This window comes from Loxodonta africana, chromosome 18 (assembly GCF_030014295.1).
Source record: "Loxodonta africana isolate mLoxAfr1 chromosome 18, mLoxAfr1.hap2, whole genome shotgun sequence".
Classification (NCBI taxonomy): Eukaryota; Metazoa; Chordata; class Mammalia; order Proboscidea; family Elephantidae; genus Loxodonta; species Loxodonta africana.
The window spans coordinates 45559402-45576605 of record NC_087359.1 but is presented as its reverse complement, the minus strand read 5'-3'; the positions used below and the strand labels follow the sequence as shown (position 1 = coordinate 45576605).

At 40.3% G+C, this 17204-nt stretch overlaps 1 protein-coding gene across 1 annotated transcript in view; it reads right to left on the bottom strand.

Annotated features, from left to right (window-relative positions):
- The window catches only part of ANKFN1 (ankyrin repeat and fibronectin type III domain containing 1), a 196961-nt gene that overhangs the window by 59465 nt on the left and 120292 nt on the right, over window positions 1-17204 (bottom strand). The window contains exons 8-10 of the mRNA XM_023553385.2: window positions 13022-13121; window positions 12574-12706; window positions 11990-12106 (exon numbers count right to left, since the gene is read on the bottom strand). Of these exons, the coding sequence (XP_023409153.2) occupies window positions 11990-12106; window positions 12574-12706; window positions 13022-13121 (350 nt within the window). The remainder of the gene's footprint in view (window positions 1-11989; window positions 12107-12573; window positions 12707-13021; window positions 13122-17204) is intronic.

Below are 17204 nucleotides of genomic sequence, written 5' to 3'. Positions count from 1 at the left end.
TTGGTTTGCAGTATGATAAACAAGAAGAGGGAGAAAGATTTGATGAAAAACTTTGTGTGCAACGATAAAATGTCTAGGCCACCATTGTAAGTCAGGGACTGATACAGTCAGATTCTTTCAGATTGGTTACTTTGGCAGAAGTGTGGAACATGACTGGAGGGTATTAGCAGAGGGACAGCTTTGGAGGCCTTTGACATAACTGGAATAATCAGGCAGTGGTAGAGGGGCTGGAAAAGAGAGTAAAATGAGAGATACCAGAGGTAAATCAAACCGAATTCATGTATAATTAATGTCAACCAAGTTATATAGAATGCTTTTTCTTTCTTCAGAATACAGTTAAAAAAAAGTTAGACTAGTAAAGAGAGCTAAAATACTATCTATCATTTTCCTAAAATTTATTTTTCTTCCTTTTCCGAAAAGTTTTTTTTCTGTACCTTCCCACCCCCCCAAAAAAGATGCCTTCAATATTTCCAGAAATTTTCATTTTAGAGATCAGAAAATAATTTGAGCGATAGGCCCAACCGCCACCCTCAAAAAAAAAAAAAGATGAAAGCAACTGCTGTTATTTAATGCAGGCCAACAGGAATGTAGAGGAGAGAAGGCAATGCATAACAGTGCTCAGGTCTTTGATGGGACACTATAAGGGGTAACCATCCTGGTGGCGCAGTGGGTAAGAGTTTGGCTGTTACGCAAAAGGTCGGCAGTTCAAATCTAGCAGGTGCTCCTTGGAAACTCCATGGAGCAGTTCTACTCTGTCCTGTAGGGTCAATGTGAGTCTGAATTGACTCGATGGCAATGGATTTTTTTTTTTTTTTTTTTTTAACAGGTTTTGGTCTCTGTGCAGGGCTGGAGGGAGATGACACAGTCATCTAGGTGGTAATTATTACACAAGGCACATTTCTATGATCCCTTTTCATTAGAGTTTCTCTTAATTGTAAATTGTGGGGTGAGTGAAGTTGGACTGACAAATAGGTTTATTTATCTGAGCAGTACTTACTGAGAGTCTATCATGTGCCAGGCATTGGGCATATAAGTGGTAGTTCACAGTCTAGTGAGTCACTAAGCAAATAATTATATAAATAATTAACTAGAGGGATTTTGATCACCATTCTCAAGGAAGAATACAAGGTGCCATGAAAGCGATTCACTTAATCAAGGGATCAGAGTAAGGCTCCCTGAGGATGTGTAAAAATTAAGCTGAGACCTGAAGGATGTGTAGGAATTAGCAAGGTAAAAAAGTGAAAGAAGAGGATTCTAAGCAGAGGAAACAGCATGTGAGATAGTGTAGGAGGCTGAGAAAGATGGACCAGAAAGTTAGAAGAAAATCAAGAGTGTATGGTGCCATGGAAACTATGGGATGCAACATTTTAAAAAATAGGGAGGGATCAAGTGTTTCAAGTTCTGCTGTTATGTGAGTTTGAGAAGAGGACTTAAAAGTGTCCATTGGGAGGCCAAACCAAGATGGCAGCACAAGCGGCTATGCAGTCCTATCTCCTCACAATCCCCCCCACAAACAACAACAGAACAAAACAGACACACAAAAAAGCAAAAACTGGCAGAGCCAATTGTGTCAGAACTCTGGAAACCAGTCAAAGGATTACAGCAACTAAGCAAAACTGAAGCAGGAAAAAGTGACATTTAAACAGTAGGAAAGCTTTGGTTTTCTACCTGGTTATGCCCAACCCCCTCCCTGGATCAGCATGACCATCGTAAAGTGGCAGCAACAGACTGTACTCCCAGAGAGGGAGCCTGGTCTCTGGCTCTAGAAGGACCAGAGTGGACATTATAAGCAAATTATTGTGTGTATCTGTCCTAACCTATCTGGGAGCTGCCTGAAGGACTGAAACAAGCGCTTATCTCAGTTTGGCCTGTCTTGGACCTTGTGCAGGGCTAGGGGGAACAGGCAGCAAACTAGGGCTGTAACCACCTGTAGCTGCTTGGGGCTAAAGAGTACCATTACAACATAGAATAAACTGGAAAGAAAGGCCATACCATATGATCCAGCAATCCTACTCCTAGGAATACATCTAGAAAAATAAGAGTCATCACACAGACAGATATATGCGCACCCATGTTCATTGCAGCATTGTTCACAATAGCAAAAAGATGGAAACAACCTAGATGCCCATAACACAGATGAATCTGGAGGGCATTATGCTGAGTGAAGTAAGTCAATCACAAAAGGACAAATATTGTATGAGAGCACTACTGTAAATACTCGTGAAAAGGTTTACATGCAAAAAGAAACAATCTTTGATGGTTATGGGGGGGTGGGTATGGAAAAGCAGTTGATAGACAATAGATAAGTGGAAACTTTGGAGAAGGGTAAGACAGCACACAGTACTGGGAAAGTCATCACAACCTGTACAAGGCAAGGTCTTGGTGGCTTCACAGACACATTCAAACTCCTGGAGGGATCAAATTGCTGGGCCGAGGGCTGTGGGGACCATGATCTCAGGGAATACCTAGCTCAACTGGCATAACATAGTTTATAAAGAATGTGTTCTACATTTTACTTTGATGAGTAACATCTGGGGTCTTAAAAGCCTGTGAGCAGCCATCTAGGATACTCCACTGCTCTCCCCCCTTCGGGAGCAAGGAAGAATGAAGAAAACTAAAGATACAAGGGAAAGATTATTCCAAAGGACTAATGGACCACATCTACCACAGCCTCCACCAGACTGAGTCCAGAACAACAAGATGGTACCTGGCTACCACCACTGACTGCTCTGATAGGGATCACAGTAGAGGGTCCCAGACACAGCTGGAGAAAGATGTAGAACAAAATTCTAACTGAAAAAGAAAGACCAGACTTGCTGGCCTGACAGAGACTGGAGAAACCCTGAGAGTATGGCCCCTGGACGGCCTTTCATCTCAGTAATGAAGTCACTCCTGAGGTTCACCCTTCAGTCAAAGATTGAACAGACCAATGGAGCAACACAAGACTAAAGGGATGCACCAGCCCTGGGGCAGGGACTGGAAGGCAGGAGGGAACAGGAAAGCTGGTAATAGGGAGAGTGTTGACATGTCGTGGGGTTGCTAAACAATGTCATAGAACAATGTGTGCTAACTCTTTGATGAGAAACTAGTTTTTTCTGTAAACCTTCATCTAAAGTACAAAAAAAAAAAAAAAAAAAGAAAGGCCAGGGAGAGAGGTTCTTTCAGAAATTAAGTTTTTCAAAAGCACCATGTATATGTGGGAATTGAGAAAGCCACACAGATGCTCAGGTCAGAAATTACTTGAGTAGACACTATGCTTTCACCTCAGTCTCAGCACAAGCCTAGCTAAATGTTGAAGAAGGGCCCTGACACAAAAACAGTTTTCAAAGTTTGGGAGAGATTATTTTTTTCTCTGACATTCAAAGAAATCTCTGTCAAAACACTAGCTGAACACAAGCTAAGAAACAGTCTTCAGTATTCAGGTATGACCATCAAGGCAGTCTTTGGAAACACAGAAGTCCTAGACACATAGTTTACTATAGCCTTCAACAATAAACATACAAACCCAAAAGCCTGGGGAAGGGAAAGAATTTGATTTCCAGGATTACTACATTAAAATACTCAAGTGTCCAGGTATCAACAAAAAATAATAAGGCATGCAAAGGACGAGAAAAGGATGGCCCATTCAAAAGGACAAAGTAGGGTTACAGAAACTGCTGTAATGGGCTTACTAGAGAAAGACTTTAAAACAACATTATATATCCTCAAAGAGCTAAAGGAAAACATAGAAGATAATATAGGAACAAAGTGAAAATATCAATAAAGAAATAGAAAATATAAAAAGGAAACACAAATACTAGAGCTGAAAAGTACTATAACTAAAATGAAAAATTCACTGGAAGGGTTCAACAACATATTAGAGCTAGCAGAAAAAAAGAATCAGTGAACTTGAAGTTGGACAATTGACATTATTGAACCTGAGGAGCAAAAAGAAAAGAATGAAGAAAAATAAACAGAGCATAAGGGACTTGTGGGACACCATACAGTGAACCAACATATGCATCATGTGAATCTGTAAAATGGCTGTATTGGTGGTGGTGGTAGTAGTAGTAGCAGCAGCAGCAGCACTTGTCTAACTTCAGAGGAAATAATAAGAATCACTATCAGCACAAAGCTGATTCCTGTGAGGTGGAGATCACACATACCTCCTCTCTCCAACCTTTTACCTACTCTGACACCAGCTGTCTCTCCCACGGCATGCTCTACTTCTCTGCTGGGTTCAATAATCCATTGCAGTGGCCACACAGAACTCAGACCATATTCACAGTTGTGGGGTTTATTAGGGAAGTAATAGGTTACAAGTCAGGATCAGAAATGGCTCAGGATACAGTTCTTCAGGATATAGTCCTTTGGTCAGGACATCTTGGCTGTGCCCACAGATGGGCGTCTCCCTCGGCCCATTGACCATGCTCAGGCAAGTGTTACAAAGCTCTTTAATTCTTCCAAGTGCCCAGAGGTATTCCAATCCACCAGTAAGCCTCCTGCCTGAAGGCACCCAGCTCTCTCTCTCCATGGTTCAGCACACTCACTGTAGCCACCTCATTTGTGGGCTGGGAAGTCCACTGTGCTGTCTTGTGCCAGTCTTCTGTTTCTGCTGCTGCTATTTCTCTGCTGCTGTTTCTCACCACCTCACACAATCTCTGGTGTTACAGCTTTCTCTCTGAATCTTGGGTCTAGGAGTTTCTCAGTGCAGGGACCCTGGGTCCAAAGGATGTGCTCCAGTCCTGGCTATTCTTCTCAATTGTAGTAAGGTCCCCTTTTCTGCCTCTGGGATTGGCTCCTTTTAAACCTGGTGGGATGGCAAAACTGACCAATTCCCTCATTAGGGTTCCATACACCTTATTTGCATGGTTCCACCCCCAAAAGCGTTCTGTGCGCCTTATTTGCATTGTGAGCAGGCTGTCCAATTCCTTTGCTGGTCCACAATCACCTTATTTGCATAGTCCCACCCAGTCATTTTCTGGGAGTCACAAAGACCATGGCTAGAGGGCCATTTAAGTAATTAGCTGGACTACAGAGTCCCTGAAGGAGATGAGAAAGAGAAAGGGACAGAAGGAATATTTGAAGAAGTAATGGCTGAAAACTTTCCAAATCTGATGAAAGAGATGGATCTACACGTCCAAGAAGCTCCACCAACTCTAAGTAGGATAAACACAAATAGATTCACACAGAGACACATTATAATCAAACCCTCAAAAACCAAAGACAGAGAATTTTAAAAGCAGCAACAGAGAAGTGAATAGTTAAACATAAGGGATTCTCAATACGATTAAGTGCTAATTTCTCCTCATAGGCCAGAAACCAGTGGAATGATATATTTAAAGAGCTATAAGAAAAGAACCGTTAATCAACAGTTCTGTATACGGCAAAACCTAAACCAAGCCCACTGCCGTCAAGTCAATTCCAACTCATAGCGACCCTACAGGACAAAGTAGAACTGCCCTATAGGGTTTCCACAATTGTAAATCTTTATGGTAGCAGACTACCACATCTTTCTCCTGTGGAGTGGCTGGTGGGTTCAAACCGCTGACCTTTGGCTAGCTGCTGAGCACTGTAACCACTGTGCCTCCAGGGCTCCTTGATATACGGCAAAACTGTCCTTCAGAAATGAGGGTAAAATCAAAACATTGCCAGATAAACAACAGCTGAGGGAGTGCATTACTACCAGACATTCCCTGTAAGAAATGCTAAAGGTAGCCCTGTCCTTCAGATTGAAAAGATAGGACACTAAATTGTCTTAAAGCTGTATGAAGAAAAAAAGATCTCCAGAAAAGATAATTTCATGGGTAAATATACAGGTCAATTTTATAGTATATTTGTGTTATAACTGTATTTTTTCTGTCCTGCATGATTTAAAAGATAAATGCATAAAAATAATTACAAATTGATGTTATTGGGCACACAATGTGTAGATACGTAATTTCTGACATCGGTAACGTAAAGGTGTGGAAGTAGTATAGGAACAGTTTTTGTATGTTACTGAAGTTAGGTTGGTATCATTTTAATCTGTTTTTGTTGTTAGGTGCTGTCTTAGTGCTACCATTAACAGAAATAACCACAAGTAGATGGCTTTAACAAAGAAAAATTTATTTTCTCACAGTCTAGTAGGTTATAAGTCCAAATTCAGGGTGTTGGCTCTAGGGGAAGGCTTTCTCTCTCTGTCAGCTCTGGAGGAAGGTCCTTATCCTCAATCTTACCCTGGTCAAGGAGCTTCACAGGTGCAGGGACCCTGGCTCCAAAGGACTCACTCTGCTCCCAGTGCTGCTTTCTTGGTGGTACGAGGTCCCCAACTCTCTGCTTGCTTCTTTTTCCATTTATTTCTTGAGAGATAAAAGGTGGTGCAGGCCACACCCCAGGAAAACTCCCTTTACCCTGGATCAGGGAGGTGACCTGAGTGAGGGTGGTGTTACAATCCCACCCTAATCCTTTTAACATAAAATTACAATCACAAATGGAGGACAACCATATAATACTGGGAATCATGGCCTAACCAAGTTGATATACACATTTTTTGGGGGACATAATTCAGTCCATGACATTCTACCCTTTGGCCCCCCAAAAATCATATTCTTGCAACATGCAAAACATATTCATCCCATCATATCATAGCAAAAGTCTTAACTCCAAGTCCAAAATAAAAATTCCTCTTCGTCTGTGAAATCTAGAATACAAGTCACCTGCTTCCAAAGGTACAATGGCAGAACTGGCACAAGCTAGACATTTCCATTACAAATGGGAGAAACTGGTAGGAAAACAAGGCATAACAGGCACAAAGCAGTTCAGCAGAACACATTACATTAGCCCTCAAAGCTTTGAAGGTAATCCTCTGTTCTCTGAGACAATTTGTACAGTGGCCCTGTTCTTCAGACTCTAGGTATTGGCCACACTCTCCGGATTCTGAGTGGAGGCCCCTCGGCCCTGGGATTCAGCTCTGCCTTCCAGGCTCACTGGGACAAAAACTCTGCTCCCTTGGCTTTAGACTCACCGTTCTCCTAGTCTATATGAGTGGCAGCTCCACCTTTAGAAACACCAGAGGCCATGGCTCCACCCTTAGAAACCCCTGAGGTCATGGCCATAACTTTTGAGACTGAGGCAGCTCGGCTTCTTGTGTTTCTTGTCTCTTCAGCTTCTACTTCCTGGTTTCTTGGCCTCTCGGCTCCTCAGGCCTCATGCCCACATCTGGCCTGCTGGGGCAAGTGTTCCAAAGCTCTGTAGCTCCACTGACAAGTGCATGGAGGCACCTCATTCTACCAGGAAGCCTCCTGTGCACAGGCACTCAGCTCTGTCACTCCGTGGGTCAGCTCCAGCGCCATGTCGCACTGGTCTCCTGGTTCTGCTGATGCTGCTTCTCTGTCGCTGCAGGTTCTCTGCTCTGCTTGTCCTCTGCCGCTGTTGCAACTCTATCCATTCACAGTTTCAAAACTGCATCCACATTATAGATAACTGTTAGAGCAGCACCCCACTCTCTCGGTACCAAATTCTGTCTTAGTCATCTAGTGCTGCCATAATAGAAATATGCGCTTTGCTCCCGGTGCTGCTTTCTTGGTGGTATGAGGTCCCCAACTCTCTGCTTGCTTCCCTTTCCTTTTATCTCTTTAGAGATAAAAGGTGGTACAGGCAACACCCCAGGGAAACTCCCTTTACCTTGGATCAGGGAGGTGACCTGAGTGAGGGTGGTGTTACAAACCCACCCTAATCCTCTTAACATAAAATTACAATCACAAAATGGAGGACAACCATACAATACTGGGAATCATGGCCTAATTGAGTTGATATACGCATTTTTGGGGGGACATAATTCAATCCATGACAGGTGCCGTTGAGTTGGTGCCAACTCGTAGCAACCCTCCGTACAACAGAATGAAACGCTGCCCAGTCCTGTACCATCCTCACAATCGTTGTTATGCTTAAGCTTATTGAAGCCACTGTGTCATTCCATCTCGTTGAGTGTCTTCCTCTTTTTTGCTGACCCTCTACTTTTCCAAGCATGATGTCCTTCTCCAGGGACTGATCCCTCCTGATAACATGTCCAAAGGAGGTGAGACATAGTCTTGCCATCTTTAATTCTAAGAAGCATTCTGGCTCTACTTCTTCCAAGACAGATCTGTTTGTTCTTTTGGCAGTCCCTGGTATATTCCATATTCTTCGCCAGCACCACAATTCAGAGGCATCAATTCTTCTTCAGTCTTCCTTATTCATAAGGTTTTCACTGGCTAATTTTCAGAAGTAGACTGCCGGGTCCTTCCTAGTCCGTCTTAGTCTGGAAGCTCAGCTGAAACGTGTCTGCCATGGGTGACCCTGATGGTATTTGAATACTGGTGGCATAGCTTCCAGCATCACAGCAACACGCAAGCCCCCACAGTACGACAAACTGACAGATGCATGGGAGTCATTTTAATCTAGGTTGTTATAAATTTAAGATGTTAAATGTAATCCCCATGGTACCAATAAAGAAAATATGTAAAAAATAAACACAAAAGGAAATGAGAAAGGAATCAAAATGGTTCACTACAAAAAAATCATCTCAACACAGAGTAGCCACTATTGCAGGAAATGAGGACCCCCCCCCCAAAAAAGTGTAAGACACACAGGACACAAATAGCAAAATGGCAGAAGTGAGTCCTTCCTACTGGTAATGACTTTAAATATAAATGGCTTAAACTCTTCAGTCAAAAGGAAGAGACTGGCAGAATGGATACAAAAACACGATCCAACTATATGCTGTCTCATGAGTCCCACTTTAGACCTAAAGACATTGGTAGGTTGAAGGTGAAATGATAGGGAAAAAATTCATGCAAATAGTAGAGGAGGGTGACTGTATTAAATATCAGGCAAAGTAAACTTCAAATGAAAATTTTTTTACAAGAGACAAAGAAGGATATTATATAATTATAAAATGATAAAAGGGTCAATTCATCAAGAAGATATAATCATTATAAATACATATGCACCTACTAATAGAGTCCCAAAATATGTGAAGCAAGCATTGATGGAAAAAAAGATAGTTCTACAGTAATAGCTGGAGACTTCAAAACACCACTTTCAGTAATGGTTAGAACAGCTAGCCAGAAGATTAATGAAGAAATAGAGTACTTTAACAACACTATAAATGAACTAGACCTAACAGACATATATAGAATGTTCCACCAACGAAAGCAGAATACAAATTCTTCAGTTCACATGGATCATTCTCTAAGATAGACCATATGTTAGGTCACAAAACAATTCTCAATAAATTTAAAAAGATTGAAATCATACAAAGTATCTTCTTTGACTACAATGGAATGAAACTATAAACTAGAAGGAAAACTGGAAACTTCACAAATATGTGGAAATTAAAAACACACTATGTAAAGGCATTCAACTGTGTGGATCATAACAAATTGTGGATAATACTGCAAAGAATGGGAATTCCAGAGCACTTAATTGTGCTCATGAGGAACCTGTACATAGACTAAGGCAGTCATTCGCATGGAATGAGGAGATACTGTGTGGTTTAAAATCAGGAAGGGCGTGTGCCAGGGTTGTATCCTTTCATCATACATATTGAATCTGTATGCTGAACAAACAATCTGAAAAGCTGGACTATATGAAGGAGAATGCAGCATCAGGATTGGAGGAAGGCTCATTAACAACCTGCGATATGCAGATGTCACAACATTGCTCGCTGAAAGTGAAGAGGACTGGAAGCACTTACTGATGAAGATCAAAAACCACAGCCTTCAGTAAGGGTTACACCTCAGCATAAAGAAAACAGAAATCCTCACAACTGGACCAATAAGCAACATCATGAAAATGGAGAAAAGGTTGAAGTTGTCAAGGATTTCATTTTTCTTGGATCCACAATCAACGACCATGGAAGCAACAGTCAAGAAATCAAATGACATATTGCATTGGGCAACTATGCTGCAAAAGACCTCTTTAAAGTGTTAAAAAACAAAGATGTTACTTTGAGGACTAAAGTGCACCTGACCCAAGCTGTGATATTTTCAGTAGCCTTATACATACGCAAAAGCTGGACAATGAATGAGTCGAACCGACTCATCAGCACTTAACAACAGCAACAACAAGAAACAATCAATGGAACACAGAAGAAATCACAGGGCAATTAGAAAATACTTAGAGTTAAATGAAAGTGAAAGCACAACATACCAAAATTTGTGGGATGCAGTGAAGGCAGTGCTCATAGGGAAATTTATAGCTGTGAATGCCTACATTAAAAGAGAAGAATGATTTTAAATCAATAACTTTATAGCTCGAGGAAATAGAAAAAGAAGAGCAAACAAAGCCCAAAGCTACCAGAAGAAAGGAAATAACAAAGATCAGCGTAGAGATAAATGAAATAAAGAAAAAAAATTTTTTTTATTTTTTTAAAGTAGAGAATAGAAAATAATGAGAATCACAGAACCAAAAATTGGTTCTTTAAGAAGATCAATAAAATCAACAAACCGTTAGCTGAAGTGACAAGGAAAAAAGCAAGAAAATGCAAACAACTAAAATCAGAAATGGAAGTGAGAACATTACTACAAACCCTAGAGAAATAGAAAAGGATTATAAGAGAATACTGTGAATAATTGTATGCCAGTAAATTTGATAACCTAGATGAAATGGACAAATTCCTACAAACACACAAACTACATGAAGTACCTAAACTGACTCAAGAAAAAACAGAAAATCTCAATAGAACTAATAAATGAAGAGGCTGAATCAATAATCGAAAACTTCCCAACTTACTTCCTTACCTCCCAAGAGAAGTCCATGACCACATGGCTTCACTGATGAAATCTATCAAACACTTAAAGAAGAACTAATACTCGTACTTCTCCCTCAGATTTCTTTAGGCAACTTATTAGCAATGCTTCCTGGCATGCCTGGGCTGCATGGTGGGCTGATGGGAGGGTCCACTAAGTGGTCTGAACCTACTGGGAAAGAACTTTACTAAGGGACCAAGGAACCATCTGGAAATGAACTTTATATTAAAGAAAGAGCATCTGAGGCACAGTGGCTTGGTCCAATGCAAGTGGGTCAGTGATGAAAGGGAGAGGTGGTTTGAATTCAGCACAGTCATCATGGCCTGGGTCCAAGAACTTATTCTGGATTTGAAGGAGAAGATTCTGTAATCAATTGTCAGTTGAAAAGGAGAGCTCTGTTTGTTAAAACCTCGGAGGCAACTGAGTACGCAAAGCAGTAAATCATGTATGTAATGGAGTATAGAACAGGAGGGGCAAAATTACCTTTCAGAATTAATTGGGAATAAATAACTGCAATGATAACAACTATTATTATTATTGCTAGGAGTCTAATATTTCAGGGTTTTAAGAACTGAAGTTCCTCTAATTACAGGTGGGGGTAGAAACACAGATTTTTTTTTTTTTTTAAGTGTTAAAAGATTTTATTAGGTGGAAAACAGAATTTTTTTTTTAAACGCCCCTGTTATTATGTCTTGGCTGGTATAGCCTGAGTAAATACAGGTTGTATGGATTCCTGTTACACATATTTATGTTCATGTAATTGAAAGCTTCTTAGGTAGATATCCATCACTGATAACAGCTCAGCAATCCCTTGAAGACCTCCATTCCATGTAGCAAATTGTAAAAATACAGATAACACAACATTTGGTGACTCAACATTTTTCACATGTATGTACAGTTCAGGACACCAATAAACTTATCTCCTTTTTCGAGTTATGAAACTGAGGCCCAGAAAGGGGAAACGAGTTGACTGATTAATATCAAATCTGGAACTCAAGTCTTCTCACTCCTTTTGTAGGGGTCACTCCTAGATTCATCAAGAGAGACCCCTGCTCTTCTTACATGATTTCCAAAGACACAGATTCCCTACATGAGCAGGTCTGCTGCTCAAACTATCCTAGAAGCTTTCATAGGCCTAGGGATCTGCACTAGGAAAGCATCCACTCTTTTGCTTTTCCGGTGGCCGATGGGATTGGTGACTGAACTGATCAAGGAAATTTTAAAAGCCTGATCCCCACCTGTAACTGGGCTGTTGCCGCGAGCATCTTCTGCCGGGTTTGCAGTACTGTGGAGGAGGACATGGAGATAGGTACGCTTTGCCGCAACCACCTTATATCTTCCCACATACAAGACAGCTGCAAAAGAAGTCACAAGGTCATATCATCGTCCAAGCCAGTGCATGATTTAGGTTATGGCATCAAAGCAAAGCAGGGAGAAGGAAACCTGACCCCTCATGTTTGTTCTCCAGTCCATTTTCAGATACATGCAAAACAACTTCTTGATCTCTGCCCAGTTGGAAGAAGATCTGAATGCTAATGAAACAGGCAGATCCACAGCTTCGTCTTTGCCAAATGATCCCATAACTCAGAAGAGTGGAGACACAATCTGACAGGATGCAAGCTTCTTTGCTTTGAAAATGTCGTGTAGACACTACTTTGCAGTTTTTTATGGCATAGGTCATATTAGGTCTGAAAGGTACCTTTGAGATAATTTACTCCCACCCCGATACTTTGAACACTGGAGACCCCTGAACTAAGGTTTCAGAGATTTATGTGCAGTAACATCAGTGCAAAGTGGGAAAAGGTGAAATCAGAACTCATACCTTTGTGAACCACAGAAAATCTTGTGTAATGGAACTGGTGTGAGAGTCATCTATTTCAACAATCGGTATTTGATCTTCATTGGTGACTAACATATTGTCTTTGTAATAAAATATAACGGCTATGTAGAGTCCCCTAAAAATAAAATAAAAATATTATCTTTAACTATCTCTTCTACCAAGCCTGAGTTTTTTTAGGGGGGAGGGTGGGGGCTGGGGGGGGCAGAAACCTTTAGCACATGGTAAAAGATTATTTAAAATATACCTATGAGCATTAATTACTCCTGTTAAGAATAGCAAGTTCACTGGCTAGAACTCTCTAAGAAATTACTATTTGCTCAAATTCTGAGAAGAGTGAACTTGGTTCTCTTAATAACAAAAGAAATTTACACCAAGTTTCCACTCATCATTGTGAAACTAAAACTTTCTGGAAAAACTGCACAGGACCCACCGTTTTAAGGTCTTCACAAACTTGTTTGAGGAATGGAATAGGTGTTTCAGGCTCCTTGAGACTGACTGCTTACGGCCCGTGGTTTGTAATTTTGAACTTTCTGGAACACGGAGAAAAATAAGGTGTAAACTCCATTTGACAGATGGAATTCCTACCTCTCATCTCCCTGCCTTCCTGTTCCCTGCCCTCCTCAGTTATTCTCATCCTCTACTTATCCTGAGTTTTATGTAGAGATTCAGCTCATTCATTTCTACAAGAAGTTCTTATATCTTGAGATGCCTATGGTTGATTAATGAGCAGCTCCTCAAAAAAGTTGAAGATGAGACATATTTAAATTTCAGGGGAAACCACTTAGGTGTTTTGTTTGTACTCTACTATTCCATTATTATTATTATTATTTTGGTTGTAAAATTAATATAAGTACATTACAAAAAATCTGGAGAATAGGAAACAAACAAACAAAAAACACAACCCACCCATATCATATCACCACTCTAGTACAACCACTGCTAGTATTCTGAAGCTGTTTTTTTCTAGTGTATATGTTGGCTTAAAAATAGTTGTAGGGATAGGTATGATTGTCATCCTCATTATTCTGAAGAAGAAATGGAGACTGAGAAGTCAGATGTGGATTGATCAAGATCAAAAAGCTAGTATATGGAAAACTAAGGCATTCATTCATTCATTAAATGAACAAATACTTAGTGGGACTATACTATGTGCAAGGCTCTGTGGGTATACCCATTGCTGCTGAGTCGATTCTGAGTCATAGTGACCCTATAGGATAAAGCAGAGCTGCCCCAGAGCGTTTCCAAGAAGCAGCTGGTGGATGCAAACTGCTGACTTTTTGGTACAGTGGTGAGCAAATCATCCACTGCTTCTGCTCTGCTCTTCTATTTACAACTTGAGGTTCTACTAATAAAGGTAGTAACTCCTATAAAAATAAGTCCATGCAAATAGTGCTTCATGGAGTTGAGCTAGGTGTTTACTGAGACCTCTTTCAACTCTCATTTTCTGTGTAATGAAAGGAAGCTGAGGTTGTTATGGTCATCACCAAACTTTTGACAGACATGTCACTGGTGATGAGATAATGGGCCATATCACTGCTGTAAGGCATAGAAACCTGGGCGGATGACCCATGGCAGGGGCCTTGTGTGGCTTTGCCTGTGCTCCTATAGGAGCAGTTGACCCAAGCATTCATGCCAGCTTCAAGTTTGTGTTGACAGTGGTTATTCATGGCAGAACAAAGCAAAAGCATTTTCTTTTTTTTTGACTTGAACATGAGTTTGACTGGTCATATCCTGCTTCAAAATGATGCTGCTGGGCTTCTGATTAAGGTAGCATACTGAACATATATATTACATACCGCTCTCTCCTGAAACCTCAGTAAACCAGAGTAAATAGATTAAAAAAGGAAAAAAGAAGAAAAAAGAGAGACAACATAAATCCATAACAAAGAGATAGGAAAGGAGAAAAAAGCAAGTAAATTTCAGAAGGTGGAAAGCAGATGGATAAATGGACTTAACAGATCTGAGAAAGATGAATACTAAGCCAACAGTGGAGAAAGCTGAGAAGTAATCTGATTCACTCCATCGGCACCATATACTGATGGAAGTGGGGTGGTGGTGGTGGTGACTGTGGAGCTAAAACCAGGAAAATTTGTTGAACGTCTGTTTAAAAAGCTGTTAGACTTCCAGATCTTCTCCCCTACCCTGCATAGCTGGACAAATGCCCCTTCCCTATTCTAGAAGAAAGCTAGCACCTTATTCTTTGGAAAACATAGAAACACACGTTTCTGAAGTGGTGGGAGACACCAGGTATAGGGGTGGGTTTGTGCTGTACCTGAAACAGGTGTATTAAATGATAGTTTTCCATACTGAATGCTTCCCCACTGAGTTTTAGAACACTGGAACTTACAACACAGGCAGGAGACTAGAAGAAACTTCTCTAGAGAATCTGACCAGCCTAAGAGAAAAGACCCAAAATTTGACATCGGGGGCTTCTCAATGACTCAGATAACTCTACAGTGAAGCCTATAAATAAAGAGCCCTATCTATGTGTTTAGAGCTTCCCAACAGGTATATAAAATTGAGCAAACATCCAAGGATCACTAGGCAGTTGAGAAAAACATCTAACAGGAAAAGCAGAAGCCAAAAGCAAATGCTTATTGTTTCTGCAGTTCAGAGAAAAGGAAGGCTATGAAGATAAAAGAAAATACAAAATGAAACAAAGCCTTTCATTACTATCCTGAGAGACAAGAGATGATATTATGTCTCTGAAAAAAGGATAGAGGTCTATAAAAGGGAATATTCAGAGAACAAAAATGAGCATTGGAAAGAAAACCCATGTTATACAATACTCAAAATCCCAATAAATGGCTTAGAAAATAAAGTTGAGGAAATCTCCAAGAAAGTAGAGCAAAAAGACATGGGATGGAGAACAGGAAATAGAGTGAGAAGAAGAAAGAAATTAAAGGGCTAGTTAGTCTAGGAGGTCCAACATCTGAATAACAGGAGTTTTATCGGAGACAGCAGAGGACAAGAAGGGAAGAAATAATTAAAGAAACAATTTAAGAAAACATTCCGTAATTGAGGGTATAAGTTTCCATATTGAAAGGGCCCACCAAGTGCCCAGCACAACCGACAAAAACAGACCCAGACTAAGGCATATCACAGTGAAATTTTAGAACACTGAGGGAAAAAGAAAACCTAAAACCTTCCAGGGAGGGAAAAACAAAAACAACAACAACAAAAAAACAGTTTTCATATGAAACCTCCGAAATCAGAATGGCTTCAGACTTCTCAGCATTCAAAGTTAGAGGACAATGAAGCACTGCCTTCAAAATCAGAAGGAAAAATTATTTCAACCGAGAATTCTACTATTACCCAAACTTTTGAATAAATGTTAAGTAGAAGAAATACATCTTTAGATACCCAATGTCTCAAAAAATTAGCTCCTAGGCACTCTCTCAGGAAAAGTCCCACCAAAATGAGGGACTAATCCAAGAAAGAAGAAGACATGGGATACAAAAAGAAGAAATCCAATACTGGAGAGTAGCAAGAAGAGTTCTCAGTATAGTGGTAAAAGGCGATCCCAGGGTGACAGCTGTGCACCAGGCACAGAGGCAACCAGTCTAGACTGGAGCAGTTCAGAGAGCCCAATGAGAAGTTTCTTTAAGAAGATACATTTGAGAAAATACCTAATGTGTCTGATGGTATTGACAGGAGATTTATATAATTGGAGAATATCTCCAGGATTAATTAGTTATAACCACATAGAAAAACAAGAAAACATACAATAAGAGAGGATTATTAACTATAAGGAAAGCAAAAAGTTATCCAGGCAAGGAAAATCATAGAATTTACATAACTATTATGATGTGAACAATAAATATTGATCTTTCTGAAATTACAATATAAATGTATTAGGATGTGGGAGATTAGGAATTGTGTGTGCATATAAGAGGATGGAGGAGTAAAAAAGAGATATATCATCTTCCTTAGATAATGCTTAAATTTGAAAGACAGTCAAGAGGTAGCAATATAAGCATGCTACTTAGAGATACAGAGAAAATATTAAAAAAAATTAGCTAAAAGGACTGAAAGAAATTGCCTTTAGGAAGCAGAAAATGAAGAATGGGTGGTCTTGCTTTTTTATAATAAAGCTGTTTTAAGTGCTTTACTTATTTTAGCTCATTCAATCTTTAAACAATGACTAACTGAGGCATATACAATTATTATCTGCATTTTACATACGAGTGAAATGAGACCTGGAGAGAGGTTAGGCAACTTGTTCAAGGTCACACAGCTAGTAAGTGTCCAGACTGGATTTGAACCCAGGCAGTCTGGCTTCAGAGTAACTCTCACATTATGATCATATAAAACTTAAATAAAATGAAGATTAAATTAAGAACTAAAAACTAGACTAAAGAGGAGCCAGGGCCAAGATGATGGAATAGTCATATGCTTTCTGTGGCCCCCTTACAACAAAGACCTGAAAAAACAAGTGACTCAATTATATAACAATCTAGGAGCCCTGAACATCAAAGACAAAGTTGAGGAGTAGGACTGAGTGGCAGGGGCAGGGAGCTACTGTTCAAAAGCAGGAAAGGAGTACCAGACCTGGCCTAGCTGGCACCCTGCAGGCTGGACGGTTTGGCGCATGTGGGCTGAGGCAAGGAGTA